Source organism: Corythoichthys intestinalis, chromosome 1 (assembly GCF_030265065.1).
Source record: "Corythoichthys intestinalis isolate RoL2023-P3 chromosome 1, ASM3026506v1, whole genome shotgun sequence".
Lineage (NCBI taxonomy): Eukaryota > Metazoa > Chordata > Actinopteri > Syngnathiformes > Syngnathidae > Corythoichthys > Corythoichthys intestinalis.
Genome location: NC_080395.1, coordinates 50,033,143 through 50,051,255, shown reverse-complemented (window position 1 = coordinate 50,051,255; position 18,113 = coordinate 50,033,143). Strand labels below are relative to the sequence as shown.

Below are 18,113 nucleotides of genomic sequence, written 5' to 3'. Positions count from 1 at the left end.
CCCAAAATGTTGAAAGAGCCATATTGTACAAAAAAAAAAAAAAATACTAGTATGTCTGGAGCTGCAAAAAATTAAAAGCCTTATTTAAATATTTAATTTGTCTTCATGATTAAATGTTTATTTCACCTGCAGTGCATCCTACAGAGAATGACACACCACGTGACTACTCTGTTGTACGATGCCGCCTCTTGTTTACCTTCATTACAATATTAATTAGAATCATGTTTTTCCTCCTACAGAAACCATATTAAAACAAAACAAAAAAATGTACCTCCTCCATCTTTTTCCATTTTCAAACATTTTTGAAAAAGCTAGAGAGAGACACTAGGGCAGCGCTAAAGAGCTGCATGCGGCTCTAGAGCCGCTGGTTGCTGACCCCTGGTTTAGCTGGATAAAATAAACTGTATGATGGGTTATCAAAAAAATTCCACATATAATGAAATTGGCTACATTTCTCTTCCAGTTCTGGAATGACCCATTTCTTGCGCGTATTCTGGATGTCCCCGCAAGATATAATCAGACTAACAAGCAGAGAGTACTGTCTTTACACGGGTGACCTGAGCATCCGCTTGATTAACTGAGTGCAGTTGGATGAGCAAAGAAATAAAATGCATCTTCTTAAGTCCGAGAGTATGCATGAGCGTACATCCTTACGACTGCTCTCACTTGTATTCGCCGCTATACATCACGCGCAGGCTGGGGGGCATTTATTTCAGTCGAGAGAGCAGAGCGGAACTACTTTACTTTCCTATTCACACGTGTCACATGCTGCATGTACGCTGGCCTGGGCCAACCTTAACCCCCCTGCACTTTCCAACACCAGATGTAGGTCGCAGAGTGCCGGAGGGGCCGAGGGATGTGCGTTTGTATGTGTGACTTTAGACATGGGTCGGGGAGAGACCAATGATTGTAGTCTCCAGCAAGGACATGGCCCCCAGCACGCTGTCTCCATGGCTGTCACTTTGCATCATCCCAAACGGGCCACACAAGGTCTGACAGGCTGCCAGACAGGCCGAGGGGATTGTCATGGCTCCACTCGCTACCGCCGCTGCTCTCTCAACCGTTTTTCCTTGCGGTGCGCTCGCCACCTCGTGTAATGCATTAACAACGTACTAATTAAAATGTCATGGACATCGAGTAGGGTCACAAGTACCTTTTTGACAAGTTGGAAGGTGGGTCACAGGATCCAAGATGTAAAAGGCAAAACAGTCACAGTGAGAAGAGTAAGGCATGGTAGGATTTGTTGTGAAATGATACAGACTGAATGATAATCATGTTGTACGACTTTATTTTGACAAGCTGGGGAATTAGATGAAAATGGGAACGTGAAAAGCAGGAAAAAGCTTCGTACTATGGGAATTTTACAACGGTAAAATGCAGAATTTTGAGTGAAAATTTCTCGTGATCCAGTACTCACATCTGTTCCATTCTTGTCTTTCAACACACACAAAGTCATAGACACTACAGTACAACTTCTAGACATACTGTAAGTAATACTTGCAGTGTTTATGAATGCGAAACCAAATTTTATGAAACGGCTTCATTAATGGATGGTATGACCTGAAGACTACTTGATTCTGAAACTATTCAATAGCTGTGGGCATAGAGACCACCTTCAAAGACAGCACACATGAAATAGTCAAGGTGATTTCTGTTCAATAATTGTATTTGTGATAGCATTCCTAAATTTAAATGTACGTCATAGAAAAAATGTACAGAAACAAAAATCTACATAATAGAGATTAGTATCTGGCATAGCGAGGTCTATCATCGTGTGAATAGCTTTCCTGATGGGAGTTTGATTGAGACCCACGATCATGCCCTTGGTACCGATCTCTGTCTTGTTGTTGCCTGTGATGCTCTCCTCTACCAGAGCGGTCTCCACCCCATCCTCGGTCTCCACTCCATCCTTGGCCTCCACCCCATCCGCGACCTCCTTGATGGTCCTGATACCTAAGGGTTGGCGGACAACAGGTTTGTAAACAGGAAGTTGGTCCCCCCAGGAATAAGCGGCAAAAAAATATTCCGCAGACAACAAAAGAGCAATTCTTGATTCCGGGGGCATTCAAAAACAACCGAGGGTGACCAGTTCAAATGAATGAAAATTGATGCACGAATGATGTAAGAATTCTATAATGACATTTTTGCAATATCAAAGCACTGCAAAACATTGTGGTTTTAAATTAATGTTGTGTTTGTCACTTTTGGGCAAATTCATTTGCATTCTTTATAGAGTGCAAATCGTTTAATCAAACAATGGGTTTGAGGGGTAAGTGATATTGAATGAAAGATTTAAAGGTGCTACAGTATATGGAGTTTATCACTTTTTTACTTGCGGCTCTCACCTCCGACCGAAAGCGTAACTGCAGCCTCTGATTTAAGCTTGTACATAGCATGCATCTTAAATGTGCAGCGTTTGGCCAATCAGATCAGCACCGAAAATGTAAAAACAGTAAATGTGATTGTTTACTGTTAGTAGCAAGTCTTCAATGGTTCAGAAAAGTGTTTTGGCCAAGCATAGACTAGGTGAAACTGCACTGCTGCCGCAGGGACACGAGTGAACGTGCACAGGTGCTTGTTCGCCCACAGTGTTCGACCCGAACATTCTTTATTGAAGGGAAGAAATTGGCTTTTTGGGGCAGTCTCAGTTAAAATGTCAGTGCTCTGTGTACTCATAAGGGCATTGGTGGAACACGCATGGAGTAGAAAAGTATTTTACATTAACACTACTATAGTACCTTTAAACAAAGTACAAGCTATACAACTGACCTAGATATTGTTAATTTCATTTTAAATGAAATGAAACAACACTTAATTTAAATCAAAATTAAATAGAAATTATCCACTTGTTTTACTGCTGACTGCCCAAAAAATGTAAACATTCAGTAAAGCAATTGAATGCATTTTATTTCCTTATTGTAAACACCACAAGAAAAATATTGTGGATTTGATTTTGTAGAAAAACATTTTGGATATGATTTTGCTTTCTTAGAAGCAATGTGCCTCCATTGTAAGGTCACAAAAGTGTATCTACCATTGTAAGTCTGCTTCTGTTGCAAGGCCACTTCCTATTGTTTCCCGGTCTCCAAGCGACCTTCTCATTCCACAACAAGGGGGGCCCCAGTGGCTGGCGTGATTTCATTGCGACAGCTAGTGGGCCGAATAATTAAAACTACAGGTAAAGCGATGTATTCTGCACCCCGCCTTGTATTTTGCGGACTGTTTTCATTTCCGTGGAAAGCGTCGAAATCGGTGGTAAATTTTGCAATAGTGTAACACACATCGCCATCGTAACGCGGAAGTGGGACATTATACACACGCCCTCGCATACAAGCCATTTAATTTCTGCTTGTTTTCTCCAGTAATCTTTCAAAAATAAAAATGGCGATCAAAGACTGCTGCTATGGAACCTGTAGAAACGACACTAAACATTACGACATATGAAGGATGTTTTCTTCATACGTTTCCTGAAACCAAAAAGTCGGAGGAAAAAATGTGAAGAATGGATCAACTTGCGCGGACGTCAAAAAGACCAGTTTAACACCATCAAGGGAAGTCATTCACATTACATAAGCGGTAAACATTTTGTTGGGGTTCATGGTCCTTCAGAGGACAAAGCGGTAAGCCATTTTGATATTTTTAATTATGTTTTAGCGTGGTGTGTTGCTGTGCTCCTTGTATCTGACAATGAATGACCTGAAAAAAAAATTAAAATGTTATCTGACTGCCACCGTTACCTTTTCTGTTGTAAAAAAAACTTTAGCAAGGGGGTAGTGTAAATAAATTATAGAATTAAGATTTGTTATAAATGTAAAAATTAAAAGTGTTCGTTGGCTGTCACCGAGTAGCATTTGCGATCGCTACACAAAAATAGCAATGTAAATTGCCCCCAAGAACGGTCAGAGACGGAAGACAACCAGAGGATATAATATATAAGTAAGACAGGGCATATGGTGGTAAAGGATAGATTTTTTTTTTTAAACAGGAGAATGTCATTGTCAGTTTCGTAAGGCAATGCACACAAGAAAAAGGTGTCGATAAAAAGGCTAACTCTGGATGAGGTTGGCTCGGCTCGGCACGGTTCTCCCCCCCCCCCATCTTTTTCAGCCCTCGACACTCAAGTCATCTATTCTACTGAACATTTGTATGTTCTTTCACATCTTTACCAGTGAATTTGGCACCAGGGACATCCTTTTCGGACAGAATTGGTAGGTTTAGCTCAGTAAATATCTTGTTCGTACACTATTTCCATTCATTTACTATTGGGGACAAACAGGAGGTTGACCCGCCTAGCCACAATTGCTAACGTCATGAATATTCGTGAGCAAAAAGTGACGTGTTGCTTGCGGTACGCCATTGTTGATTCCTGGGGGTAAGTGAACAAGTGAACAAAGATTAACACTACCTTCTGTCTCTTCCTCTGTGGTTTCCACCCCCGCGACCTCTCCAGTCCTCCACGATTGGAGGAGGATCGGCCGGCCTCTTCACGTACTCTTGGTACTCTTGGTCCTCTGAGGAAAATCTGTGAGCGAACATCTCCTCGTAACTTTGTTCTTTTTCCTTAGTTTCGCTCATTCTGAAATGAAGAAGATTCTGGTTAACATGTAGTAAACGTCTTATGCTGTTGCATACGGCAATTCATCATGACTTAACCAGGGGAGACAGATTTACAGTATCGTGATCTAAAAAACTGATGTGATGGAGATTTAGTTGGAAAAAAAAAAGAGGAAACTTTTTGCAGACCCTGTTCGTTCATTTATGATTTTGCTGACTATCATACAGGGGCTTATGACAAATACAAAGGGAAATTTCCGAAATTCTAAAGATTACACATAATTGCTTATTCTTAATCAATGACAGGGTTCCCACAGGTTTCGGAAAGTGAAATTTAAGACTTAAAGATCTTTTTAAGACTCCGCAGTTTAATGCCAATTCTGTGGTAAAATTCACTGCTAACAACCCCCCCCCCCCCCCCCCCCAAAAAAAAAAGTAAAACCTACATCAGGATTCACCAAATTCGGACCTTAATGCCACCTATCCTGTCTTGTTTTCCACGTCACTTTCCCCTAGCACACCTGAATCAAATACTTACGTCATCAGCAGGCTCTCCAGAAGGCTTGTTAGGGATGTTCCGATCGCATATTTTTGCACCTGAGTCAGAGTTACCTGAATTTGAGAAATTTTGAGAAAGTCTCGATTTTTGGCCTACTGTCATATAAACAGTATAAATAAATAAATAAATATATATATATATATATATATATATATACACATTGCCCTAAACAAATTTCTGTCCTTTCCACCACACGAAATGCAACCTTTTCACACACAAAAAGTCGTTTCCAGTTCAATGATAAAATATTTCCACACAACAGATTTTACCACTCTGGCAGCTACCTATTAAGTTACCGCGTTAGCTTCCAGAACATTCTCCTATTGGGAGTGTAGGCATGTGCCCGTATGATTTTGACGGTATGATAACCTTAAGCAAAAATACCGCGGTATCACGGTATTGCAATTATAGCTTAAAATGTGTTATTGTGAGATGTATGGGTTAAAAAAAATCCATTGAACAGGATTTTTTTTTTTTTTTAATTTTTCACAACATAATTGCAAATTGGCAGATGTTTACAGTGGTGGAAGACTTTACAAAAGTAGGCTAATGGTAGAAAAAAGGAAACTAGTTAGCCGTCTTGCCACGCTAACAAGTCATGTTGTCTGCCTTGTTAACAAGCTTACGTTACAGTATTTACCATTGCTAGACATACAGTAACAAACCATCTGAGTGAACTCTTGTAGCTGGTGGGAAACGTTCATGACAGCGTTGACTTACCTTACATTTTGTGTAAAGTGACGAATGATGGTCACGTAAATGTGAAATTATGTTGGAGGTTTTGCCTGCGCGTCAGCTGACCTTCCTCCTATAAGCCGCGGCATTCGGTTTCTTTTCCGTAGTACTCCCATACTAGCGACTTTGGTCTATTTTTACGGGGGGGAGCTCTGGTGTAGTGTCACTGACAGACACATGACAGAGCAACAACTGGAAGGGGATGGATAAGCACGGCCGCTCCAAACCACGGATTTCTCGCTACATTTTTGGGACCTCAAAAATAGCTAATAACGTAACTACGGAATGACGGAAAATTTTAGTGGTTTTGAAACCGTGACATTTTCATACAACGGTAAACCTTGAAACCGGTACCCAGCACATTTCTATGGGGGTGTTAACAGTATTTCCTCTTCCGCTTTTTCTGGGAGTATTGGGGAGTATAAAACGTATATATTTTTGTTTCCTTAGGCAATGCCATTGTGTTTCTGGATTATTTTGTTAATTTTTAGCCCTTAAAAAACATTCAAAACACGATCCTTTTCACCCGATTCTGATCCTCTGAAAAACGGCCAGATCGGATCTGGGACATCCCTACTACTTATGATCCTGATTATTTAATTCAGGCATGTTGGAGGAGGGAGCCGTGGAAAACAAGACAGGAAAAGTGGCCCTGAGGTCCGGATTTGGTGAACCCTGACCTAGAATGTCTGAAAATGCATTAATTTGATCAATTAATGTAAGTTTTTCTACGCCACCTGTACATTTTTAGACACAACTTTACGCAATGAACACAGCTTTCACATTTAAGACCTATCAGTCGAAATTCATTGTCTTTTTTTTAAAGCAAGTTGATCAAGATTAGTACACTTAAGACTTTTCAGACTCCACTGGAACCCTGTAAAGAGGCAAAACTGCGCAATAGTTGACGTCTATGCACTAGTACCATTACTTAAGCATAACTGGTAAGTACAATTTTGGAACGTCGATATCATAACTAGAAGAATGCAGCTGTGAAATGGTGCAGTTTAGCCTCATAACATGTAGTTATCTTGGTGAATTCGCTTATGAGTAAATGTGGGGAAAGCATCTCAAAACGTCTTCGTACTATTATTAAATCAATAGACCTCAACAACTCGCATATATTAAAACGATACATGACGTGATGCAACATCGAATTAGTCAATGATGGAAATAATAATGGAATTTCCAACAATTAGGTAATATTGTAAACTAACCTGTGCACAACATGTAAACACACAACGAAGTTGACTTCAGAGTGAAAAGCGGTACCACGCTAAAAATGTTCCCCCTGGAAACAACTAAAAGGACAAGATATGTTCCGGGGAAACACACGCACGTGTCATTGATTGACGGCGACGGCCTGCCATCGATTTGGGAGAAGAAAGATGTGTTTACTTCTAATTTACGTATATCGAAACAAACTTAGTGAATAATGTCCATTAATGGCACATTTATTCGCTATAGGTTTAGATGTATTAGTTAATCGTTAATTTGGTGGTAGTACGACCTCCTTGAAGCCATGTAAGTACTCCTCTTGTTGAAACTGGAAAGGAATTATGTCGTTTTGGTTTGCAGAATGCGGGACTTACAAATTTATCGCGTTATAACGTAAAATGTATGACGGGAAAAAATTAGGTCCAGTCCAATTTGTTAAACTTAATTCCAAACTTTTTTTTTTTTTTTTTTTTTTAAATCTATGATGCATATGAGCGGATGTGACACCTGCCGCCAAGGTTTATTGAATTGCATGTTGTAAACCCTGAATTAATCCTCGAAAAGGTTTATATAACTCGGATGACATCAAAACTTTTTTGAAAACGAATCTACAAACATCACTTGATGAGCAAAACACATGAACCAATTCAAATACAATACTATTTTACAAATAATAGGTGAAAGTTTTTTTAATTGAAGTTGACAGCTGACTACTCACTCCACATGTGATTTAAAAACGATGAACACTGAAGAGACAAATTGTTAATTTTGCTTCAATTCCATTAATTTGAGGAAGACCCAAACATTGACCATTTTATATAAAAGAATGCAGCGAGCGTCATTAAAAAAAAAAATGTTGTTTTTGTTACATGCAAAAATATGAAAGTGGTTTTCTCTGTAGCGGACTGTTTCATGAATGCATCACACTTGTTTTGTATGCATGTTGGTTAAAAAAAGAAATGAGATGCTGTTATCACTTTAGATGTCTAGAGCTTAGTGTCTCCAAGTGTTTTTTTTTTTTTTCCCCCTTTCTTTCTGATCCCTGCTCTTGACATTCATTTAACTCATTGGCTGCCATTGGAAGAGATCCAATCCATCAATCCAGTTTTAACAGGAGGTTCAGGTAGTGGATGATAATGTTTCAATGCTAACGACTCCTATAGATGTTCAATCCATTTTTTATTTATTTATTTTTAAACCTGTCCTGTTCAGCTGTTTGACACGGAGAATGGAAGTCTAAGTGCCCGGATAGTCTCAAAAGTTTTAATGTTACACATTGAGAGCCCATCCCTCCTCCCGCTGCCCAGCAAAATGTTCAATCCATTTTAATTGACGGGCTGGTTGTGAATGTTCATGGACAGTAGGGATAAATTGGACGCCTATCGCCGTCAATGGCTATCAATGAGTTAGGTAGGGGAAATGGATTTGATACAATTCACTCATGTTAACCCTTTATAGCAGGGGTGGGCAAACCGGTCCTCGAGGGCCGCAGTGAGTCCTGGTCTTTGTTCCAACTGACACAGCACAGATAGTTTAACCAATGCGGTTTCAGAAGAAATGAGAAGCACCTGACTGCAATCGACTGATTGCACTTGTAAAACAGCAGATTGGTAAAAAGGTGTCCTCTTAATGGGTTGCAACAAAAACCCTCACCCACTGCAGCCCTTTGTGGAATAATTTGCCCACCCCTGCTTTATAGGGTACTCATTGAACTCATTGGCTGCCATTGGCGGCGCTTGATGTCTAAACATTTTGAATGGCAGAAGTTGGCAGTGAATGAGCACTGCCAACCCTCCCATTCAAAATGGATTGGATGTATAACACCGTCAATAGCAGCCAAGGTTAAATTGCGGTGTTTTTTATTTTATATATTTGATTTTGATTACTGAAAATCGTCGTTTTTCCTGTGAAGGGTTAAGGTAAGGTACTAACTGTTGGGTGTTAGGAAAAAGTGCGGAAGTTGAGGTCCACGCCCGTTCTTACATTTAGTCAATCGACCAAGTAAAACGGGAGATAATGCCATTTGGGTTTTTTAGTTTTATTGCCTTCATAAACAAGCATTAAAATGCTGCATGGACCATGTATTTATGTCCATATTTGCGTCATTTCTTGTTCTTTTTCAAAACCGAAAGCACCACGAAAGAGTACATATTCCAGGAGCCGTTGGGAGGTCAAGAAGGATGGACGTAATGTGAACATTTTCAATAAATTGCCGAGCAAGGCGCCAACTAAGGAGAGGTAGCGAGCGACGGCCGGTTGGATTGAACCAGCGACTTTGAAACGTGTGAAATTAATCGAAAACTAAATTTAGTGTAAGATAATACATTATTTTTAACAACTCGAGGAAGAGAATGTACCAAATTTGTCGTTGTTTTCTTCGGATGAGTCAGCAAGAGTGAAAGGCTGACAGCGCAAACGGTGGAAGAGTGGGCTATGTGGCGTAATGTATTATGCTGCCCTTTGTGTTGTTCAAGCAGGAACTCAGTGGCATGCCTGAAAAAAATGAACTAGTTCATTGTCGATATTTTTAAAAAGACTTTTTTTTTAATGTTATATATTTTTTTCACTGTCAATCTTTTCCATTTGTAACTAGATGTTTGTGTGCAAGAACCTTGATTGCATGTATATTAGAGGTGTGCGACATTTCCGAATCTTAGATTATTCGCGATTCGGCTGCGGAAGATTTGAGAATGATTCACAAACATCCAAATTCCGATTATTGAAATATGTCAAGTAAAGCGGAACTAAAACACAGTCAGCGCGGTCTTCGGGACGCAATGAGGAACGGACGGTAAACATGCTTGTCATCACCCGGGTATTAACAATGCTCAACTTGCGGCTCTGGTTCAACTCATGCCGCTAGATAAAAAAACAATACTGCCTGACTGCTGCCGACAGCCGCTACAAACTACGCCCACATAATGCTACAGTAGATATCACATGCATAAAGAAATAGATGCGAAATGACAGACTCGGCAGTGTTAGCAGGACATGTATAGAAAACTAGATGCAAAATGACAGACTTGCCAGCGTTAGTAAATAGCCAACATCTGGAAACAGTATGCTTCCCTGGAAGGCTGTTGTGGTGAACTTTCCAAACGTGCCTAATGAACTTTTTTATCTAAAAATACTCCTAAATCAGCAAAATCTTGGCTTGAATCTATCTTTAAAACAGTTTTAAAACTTGTCGAAAGTAGACAGAAGGTAAATTACGGAATAACGGGAGCAATTTTAACAACTTTAACAGTTGATTCACAACATTAAATTAATTGAATGTAGTTTAAAGCTGCTGATACAGAATGGGGACTTGAGTATTTTATTTACTGTTTTGAACTGTTAACTTGATACTGAAATAGTCGTTTATTTAAGCCTGAGAGGATTTTTGTACAGTTTTTGTAACTAATGTACGAAACATTAAAAGCAGATAATAGCTGGGGTTGGGGTGTGTGTGCATCAATAATCGATTTATAATCAAAATAGAATCATAACCTTTGAATCGTAATCGAATCGTTAGGTGCCCAAAGATTCCCACCTTGAATGTTTGTGGCAGAACACATTCAGGTGACTTGAAGTTCCTCTCTGAGTCTCCCAATTTAGCCAAACTCAAAATTGTCCTATATGCATATGTCGCTGGAAAGCTTAAAATCTTAATTTTCTGGAGGAACAAAAAATTTGAACAGGAGGGCATTAAAAAAAAAAAAAAAAAATTTTAAAGCAAAACCCTATCTGGAGGTGAGAGCATGCGAGAGCAGAATTAGACGCCATGACTTTAACAATATATTTTCGTGTACTTACCTTGTTTCGATCCAAAATCTCCATGTAGCATGTATCACTGAGTGTCAAGACACAGCTGTGAATGGCCACAGCTGGATTTTTTGAGGATTTTATTGGTGAAACATGGTAATATAACATGGGTTGTGAGGCAGCATATAGACATATTGTTCTATCAAACACAACAGTTGTTCTGGCTTAAAATACAGCAGTTTCTTTTAAAGAGGAGTGCAAGAGCAGAAACTGCTTTTTCAGTCTTGTCTTTGTTTTCCGCCATGTACTTCTGATAAGGTGAATGTGAATATGTATATGTGTATATGTACAGTGTATCACAAAAGTGAGTACACCCCTCGCATTTCTGCAGATATTTAAGTATATCTTTTCATGAGACAACACTGACAAAATGACACTGTGACACAATGAAAAGTAGTCTGTGTGCAGCTTTTATAACAGAGTTAATTTATTTCCCCCTCAAAATAAATAAAAATATAGCCATTGATATCTAAACCCCTGGCAACAAAAGTGAGTACACCTCTATGAAAAAACGTGCATCCCTAAATGTCCAAATTGAGTACTGCTTGTCATTTTCCCTCCAAAATGTCATGTGACTCGTTACAGGAGTGCTGTCAGCATTGCTGCAGAGATTGAATAGGTGGGGGGTCAGCCTGTTAGTGCTCAGACCATATGCCGCACTCTACATCAAATTGGTCTGCATTGCTGTCACCCCAGGAGGAAGCCTCTTCTGAAGACTGTACACAAGAAAGCCCGCAAACAGTTTGCTGAAGACATGTCAACAAAGCACATGGATTACTGGAACCATGTCTTATGGTCTGATGAGACGGGCGGGCTTTCTTGTGTACAGTCTTCAGAAGAGGCTTCCTCCTGGAATGACAGCCATGCACACCACAGGCTGACCCCCCACTTCTTCAATCTCTGCAGCAATGCTGACAGCACTCCTATAACGAGTCACACGACATTTTGGAGGGAAAATGACAAGCAGTACTCAATGGCGTACCGCACGCAGGCTATTTTTAGACTGTGACGTCGCATCGTAAAGCGGAAGTAAAGCCGAAGTGGGACATTATAGACCCTTCCTCGCATAGACACAACGTAATTTGTGCTACTTTTCGCCGGTAATCTTTCAAAAACGAACATGCCGATCACGCATTGCTTTTTTGGAACTTGTAGAAACGACTCTAGACATTACGACACATGAAGGATGTTTTCTTCATACGTTTCCGGAAACCAAAAACTCGGGAGGAAAAAATGTGAAGACCGAATCAACTTGCGCGGACTTTAACACCGGCTCGGTGAATCCATTCACATTTCATATGCAGTAAACATTATGTTGGGTTGGCATGGTCTTTCAGAGGACAAAGAGGTAAGCCATTTTTATATTTTTTACAGATTTTTTTTTTGCGTAACGTTGTGCCGTACTGCTTCTGTCTGACAATGAATGACCTGAAAAGAATTACAATGGTATCTGACTGCCACTGTTACCGTTTGTGTTATATATATATAAAACAACATTAGTAAGGGGGAAGTGTAAATAAATTATAGGATTAAGATGTGTTATCATGAAAAAATTAAAAGTGTTTGTTGGCTGTCACTGAGTAGCATTTGCGATCGCTACACAAAGCTAACTAAATTACCCCCAAGAACGGTAAGAGACGTAGGACAACCAGAGGATATATAAGAAAGACAGGGCTGATGGTAAAGGATAGCTTGTTGAAACGGAAGAATGTCATTGTCAGTCGCGTCGATAAAAAAAGCTAAAGCTATGCTTAGGTCGGCTCGTTTTTTTTCGTTTTCAGCCTTCGACACTAAAGCCATCGCTTTAACTGAACATTTTTATGTTCTTCCAGATCTTTGCCAGTCAATTTGGCACCAGGCACATCATTTTCAGAGAGAATTGGTAGATTTGGCTCTGTAAATATCTCCTTCGTACACGATTTCCATTCATCTCCTATTAGGGACAAACGGTGGCTTGTCCCTACTTAGCAACAGTAACTAATGTCATGAATATTAATGAGCGGAAGTGACGTGTTGCTTGCGGTAGGCCATTTGGACATTTAGGGATGTACGTGTTTTCATAGGGGTGTACTCACTTTAGTTGCCAGGGTTTTAGATATTAATGGCTATATTTTGAGGGGAAAATAAATTAACTCTTTTATATAAGCAACACACAAACTACTTTTCATTGTGTCAAAGTGTCATTTTGTCAGTGTTGTCCCATGAAAAGATATACTCAAATATCTGCGGAAATGCGAGGGGTGTACTCACTTTTGTGATACACTGTGTATATATATATTTTTCCACTATTTTGCACTGTTGGTCTACTGTATACATAGGCGGATTTACTATTCAGGCGAAGTAGGCGATCGCCTTAGGCCCCCAATCAGTAGGGGGCCCCCAAGCAGCTGCCCTTGCCCCAACGAGCAAGAGCTTGGGCCACTGGAGCCAGCAGCACCCTCAACTATTCGTCATGTATAATTATGTCGGCAAACCAAACAATAAAAAAAATAAATAAATAAACAAAAAGAAAGCCATTTGAATGCTGCATTTATTTTATCTCTCCCCCACACACACGCACTACAATGGACTGTTCCACGACGACGGACTGAGTATCAGTCGCTTAGCTTCATTTAGCACCGTTTAGCTTCGCTTAGCTCCGTTTAGCATCACTTAGCTCCGCTTAGCTGTTCGTTAGCTTCACTTAGCTCTCCCGCACTTTTCACGCCACGAAGCTCGCTATTTTTACAGCTCACTTGCTACTTTGCACGTCGGCTATCGTTTATTTCGAACACATGAGCGAACGTGCTCTCCATGAGAGCCAAAGTGCAGTGAGGGAGAAGTTGAGAACAGGCCGCTAATGCCTCTTTGAACTTTCTTCTTCACACCGAACATAAAATACGCGACAGCACACCCTGTGGCGAAACAATGCAGTACAGTTCCAATCAGTCATACAATTACACTCAACAGCTGGTTAACAGCATTTGCTAACGAAAAAAAATTTAATCTATTAGTGACACCGCAAGCAATGACGAAGAATGTTTTTTTTTTTTTTTTTTTTACAGAGTGTAAAGCTTTCGGTTAGCGGTTTAGTGAACACACCTCCGGTGAACATTTCAAAATAAAAGCACGTCATGTTCATCGTATAAATAACAATTTCTGAAGTGAATCCCACATACTTCAGAAATAATATTATAATATGTTGAGTAATCACTACAGAATACAGATTCTCCACTAAGAATAGCTTTCAAATGACACTTTATGGCGAATATGATTGCCAATGAATATTTATTATAATGATGATACTACTATTTTATATATATATATATATATATATATATATATATATACATAGTATTAATGCTAGAATTTTTTTTTTTAAGAACTGTTTTGAATAATGTTGGAAAGGCAAAGTCAGTGTTCTGAATCTGTTTACTTTCCATTCTTTTGCACTAGTAAATGCTATCAGCATTTAGCCTCATTGTTTGTTTGTGATTAATTATTGGTATTTACATGATTATTTGTACTTTTAATAAAGAATATAAGTGTTCCAAAATGGTTTTGTGAATTAATAAGCGTCAACAAAAATGTCATTGCTAAATTAGTAAAAAAAAAGAAAATTATTAGATTAGTCGACTAATGATAAAACTAGTCGGCTGACTAAACAGGAGAAAATTTGTCATTTAGGACAGCCCTAGTGTACCGGAACCTATTTACTCCACACCCTTCTCACCTTTTTAACCCCTGACCCATGAAGCGGGCCCCTGGATATGTTCGCCTTAGGTCCCAAAATTGCCAAGTCCGCCACTGACTGTATATAACCTGTTTTGACCATAGTATGTGTAAAGGCCAAAAATGCCTATGACCATACCTGCTGTTTGTGTTGAATTGTCAAATACAAAACTATTCAGTCTTATGTTTTCTTTTGAATGTCTATCGTAACAAGTTGAATAAATATTACCAAGCTTCCAAACGGTTCGTCGAGCATGTTTTGTTGTCAATGGGACATCAATATTACAAATTTTGACAAATGATTTTGAGATTTTTGTGTGTGTGTGTCTGTTTGGGTCCAAAATGTTGATTATAATTGATCAGCGAAGAAAGCAACAGTTTGGACAGGATGTTTATGGTGTCCTGAAAAAAAGGGACCCAACCAGGCCATTGTGAACATTTTTTTCTTTGAAATATACAGTAAAGGCAACGTCAAAGGCATGCAAATTCGGACAAAATTCAATTAGTTACTTTTCGAGTATATTGTTGCACGCAAAATAAAAAATAAAAAAAAAGTAGGCGCTTGAGCAGGTGCGAGCCGCTCCGTGTCGCTGCTGCTGTTGCTTCTTTGCGCGTGTGGAATTCGATCCCACTCACTGTGGGAGGAAGAAACCATGTCAGGCAGGTAAACGCCAACATTAGCTCGAAGAAGACCGCGAGGTTGGACACTTTAGTTTTGTTGTTAGTTTTTGAATAGTCTATTTGTTGTTAGTTTTTGAATATTGCTGCCGCCGCGTGTGTGTCGAGGTCGAGCACCGCAGGCAAAAACTTGGTTGACAAGAAGAGCAGGAGGAGGCAGTGCTGAGCGAAACCTTCACCCCTCGCGAAAGAAACAAGTGTTGTCAGATTTACTACTGGAAGCGGCAACGGGACTTGTTCGGGGGGAGGAATTCAACATTCAACTCTGCAGATTGTGGACTTTGATTCAAACTCGCTACGCGTCACGTTTATAGCGCACAGATCCGAATTATCTCCTAGTGGCAATGGGGTGAGTACAACTACTATCCAGACTTACTGTATGTGGCACCTGCTCTAATTTTTTTATTCCCGCAAAAATAACCGTAACTTTAACTCTGCCTGCCATACAATAACGACAAACGTCCAATTTAAGTAAACGGGTCGGACTGACTGCGAATGCTCATTTTTCATTGCCAATGACTGCACTAGACGTCCAATCCATTTTGACTGGGAGAGGCTATTAGTGATCATGTACTGCCATGCGCTCCCGGTCAAAATGGATTGAACGTCTTGCTCCGTCAATGGCAGCCAATGAGTTAAATTCCCTGAATATACACGTTTAGCCACTGGAGCAGAATTTTGTGGATTTGGTGTAGAATTACGGCAAAGCTGTACTTACAAAAACGTGCTTTTTGTGTAACATCATGAAGGTGTCAGATACCAGGGAGTGTACGCTGTAAGTGTGGAGGTCGTTTTGGACACCCACAGTGCACTCGAGACTACCCCCACCCCCTATAGTATCATGCAGTTTCTATACCTCAAGCCATTTGGATTGTCTTTTACTTGTAGAAAACGACAAACTGCATTCCATTAGTCTTCCACTAGTAAGACATTATTGCACAAGTAAAACAACTGGACACAAGTGTAGAAGGATTGTGTCTTAATCGTAATGTTTTACCAATACCAATTTTGACTTCTATGCTTAGGGTTGTTTAATATAAAATGCAATCCATATAGAAATAAGTGTCATTTTGCACAAGATTATGTAGGACCTGAGCATATTTTGCAAGACCTCCATAATCCATGTGAAATCTTAAACATACCTTTTGACAAAAAATCCTCTTTTTCATTTGGCTTTTTTACCTGAGGCCAATAAAGAATGGTACGGTTTATCCCAAACTGCTTATATATGTAGTATTCTCACTATTGGGGTTTCTTTATATACTTGAGTTCTGATCGACAAAATGTTTACTAAACTACTGTTGAATGTTTTATGATGCCTGCCAGTTTTATTTAATTTCCATTATTTTCATTTGGAAAAATCAATTGTAAATCCAAACAAATCCGAAATCAACAGGGCTTCCTGGAACGTGTTCGATCAGTTTCCACTGATTTAATATGACAATTGTTGTGGTTGTACTTTGCACTGGTATCATACTGAGAAGTGTTCTGAATATCATGACGCTCACTGTGAATTTCATGGGTATGGCAGATGCCTATTACATTATGTCATCAAAAACAACACTTAGCATAAGTCTGTCAAATGGACAGTTACAGTAAAATGTGTTCATTTGGCTTCAGTCATGATAAGAGAATGCTGCACTACCAGTTTTCCCAGACCACAGTACTGTGTTTAAAAGTGAGTCCCACAGCCCTGACTTCCACTTAAGAGGTTTGCATACCCACCCAAATCCTTTGATATGTTGTTAGTGATGTTGTCATGAAAGTGGCCTCAGTGGACCTGCAGCTTAGAGCTGGTCTCATCTTGTGTCGCCAATACTGTGACGTGGCACTCGCCTGCTTTTACTCACTGCCAGCATGGAGTTAGACTTGACACCTCAATACGTCTGGCAAGGCCAAATTGATCTTTCCGTGTTCAACTTAGGTTTCGTAGTTTTTATAAACGTATTTTTTCTTTCCATTTTAGAGCTGCGTCGTCAAGGCAAGGCAAGGCAAATTTATTTATATAGCACAATTCAAAACAAGGCAATTCAAAGTGCTTTACATCACATGAAGATCATAAAAATCACATTTAAATCAACACAACGTAGAAACGAAGACAAAAGATCGCATTTAATCACAGAATAAAAATAAATAAATAAAATAAAAATAAAACAAAAACTACTACAAATAATAATAATTGAAATCAGCAATGGAGATAAAAACAAGAGGAATAGAAAGCAGGTAGATTGAAATATATAGACAGTTATAGATATGCAGTGCTAAACAAAAGCGTTTTTAGCCCTGATTTAAAAGAGCTAACAGTTTGAGCATACTTCAGACGTTCGGGTAACTTGTTCCAGAGGTGAGGAGCATAATAACTAAATGCTGCCTCACCCTGCTTGGTTCTTGTTCTTGGAACATGCAGAAGACCGGTTCCAGACGACCTTAGGGGTCTAGATGTCTCATAGGACTCTAACAAGTCAAGCATGTATTTTGGTCCAAGGCCATTAAGTGTTTTGTAGACGAGCAGTAGTATTTTATAGTCTATCCTTTGACTTACTGGAAGCCAGTGTAGCGATTTCAAAACTGGTGTAATGTGGTCCAGCTTCCTTGTATTTGTGAGGACTCTGGCTGCAGCATTCTGTACCAGCTGCAACTTCCTGACTGATTTTTTATCAAGACCTGTAAATATACCGTTGCAATAGTCCAATCTGCTGAAAATGAATGCATGCATAAGTTTTTCCATGTCTTGTTGAGTCAGAAGCCCCTTAATTCTGGTTATATTTTTTAGGTGGTAATAAGCGGATTTAGTGACGGACTTTAAATGGCTATCAAATTTAAGGTCTGAGTCAATAATTATGCCAAGGTTTCT

At 39.5% G+C, this 18,113-nt stretch overlaps 2 protein-coding genes across 4 annotated transcripts in view; one reads left to right on the top strand and one right to left on the bottom strand.

The window, feature by feature from the left end:
- Nucleotides 1–1,271: 1,271 nt before the first annotated feature.
- Nucleotides 1,272–7,232, bottom strand: LOC130916419 (RNA guanine-N7 methyltransferase activating subunit-like). 2 transcript variants are annotated; one of them, XM_057837137.1, is made up of 4 exons: nucleotides 7,066–7,112; nucleotides 5,093–5,166; nucleotides 4,406–4,576; nucleotides 1,272–1,953 (listed from the first exon to the last, which is right to left on the bottom strand). In XM_057837137.1, the coding sequence occupies exons 2-4, from the start codon at nucleotides 5,095–5,097 to the stop codon at nucleotides 1,743–1,745; spliced, it is 387 nt and encodes a 128-aa protein (XP_057693120.1). In that variant the 5' UTR covers nucleotides 5,098–5,166; nucleotides 7,066–7,112; the 3' UTR covers nucleotides 1,272–1,742. The 2 variants fall into 2 exon arrangements, with proteins under 2 accessions (XP_057693120.1, XP_057693125.1); XM_057837142.1 differs by lacking the exon at nucleotides 5,093–5,166 and having other exon boundaries at nucleotides 7,066–7,232.
- Nucleotides 7,186–18,113, top strand: part of homer2 (homer scaffold protein 2) — a 67,481-nt gene continuing 56,553 nt past the window's right edge. The window contains exon 1 of one of the 2 annotated variants that reach the window (XM_057837124.1): nucleotides 7,186–7,372. In XM_057837124.1, coding sequence (XP_057693107.1) covers nucleotides 7,371–7,372 — 2 coding nt within the window. In that variant the 5' untranslated portion in view covers nucleotides 7,186–7,370. Of the gene's footprint in view, nucleotides 7,373–15,202; nucleotides 15,609–18,113 lie in introns of those variants that run through there. The other variant, XM_057837118.1, reaches the window with a different exon arrangement.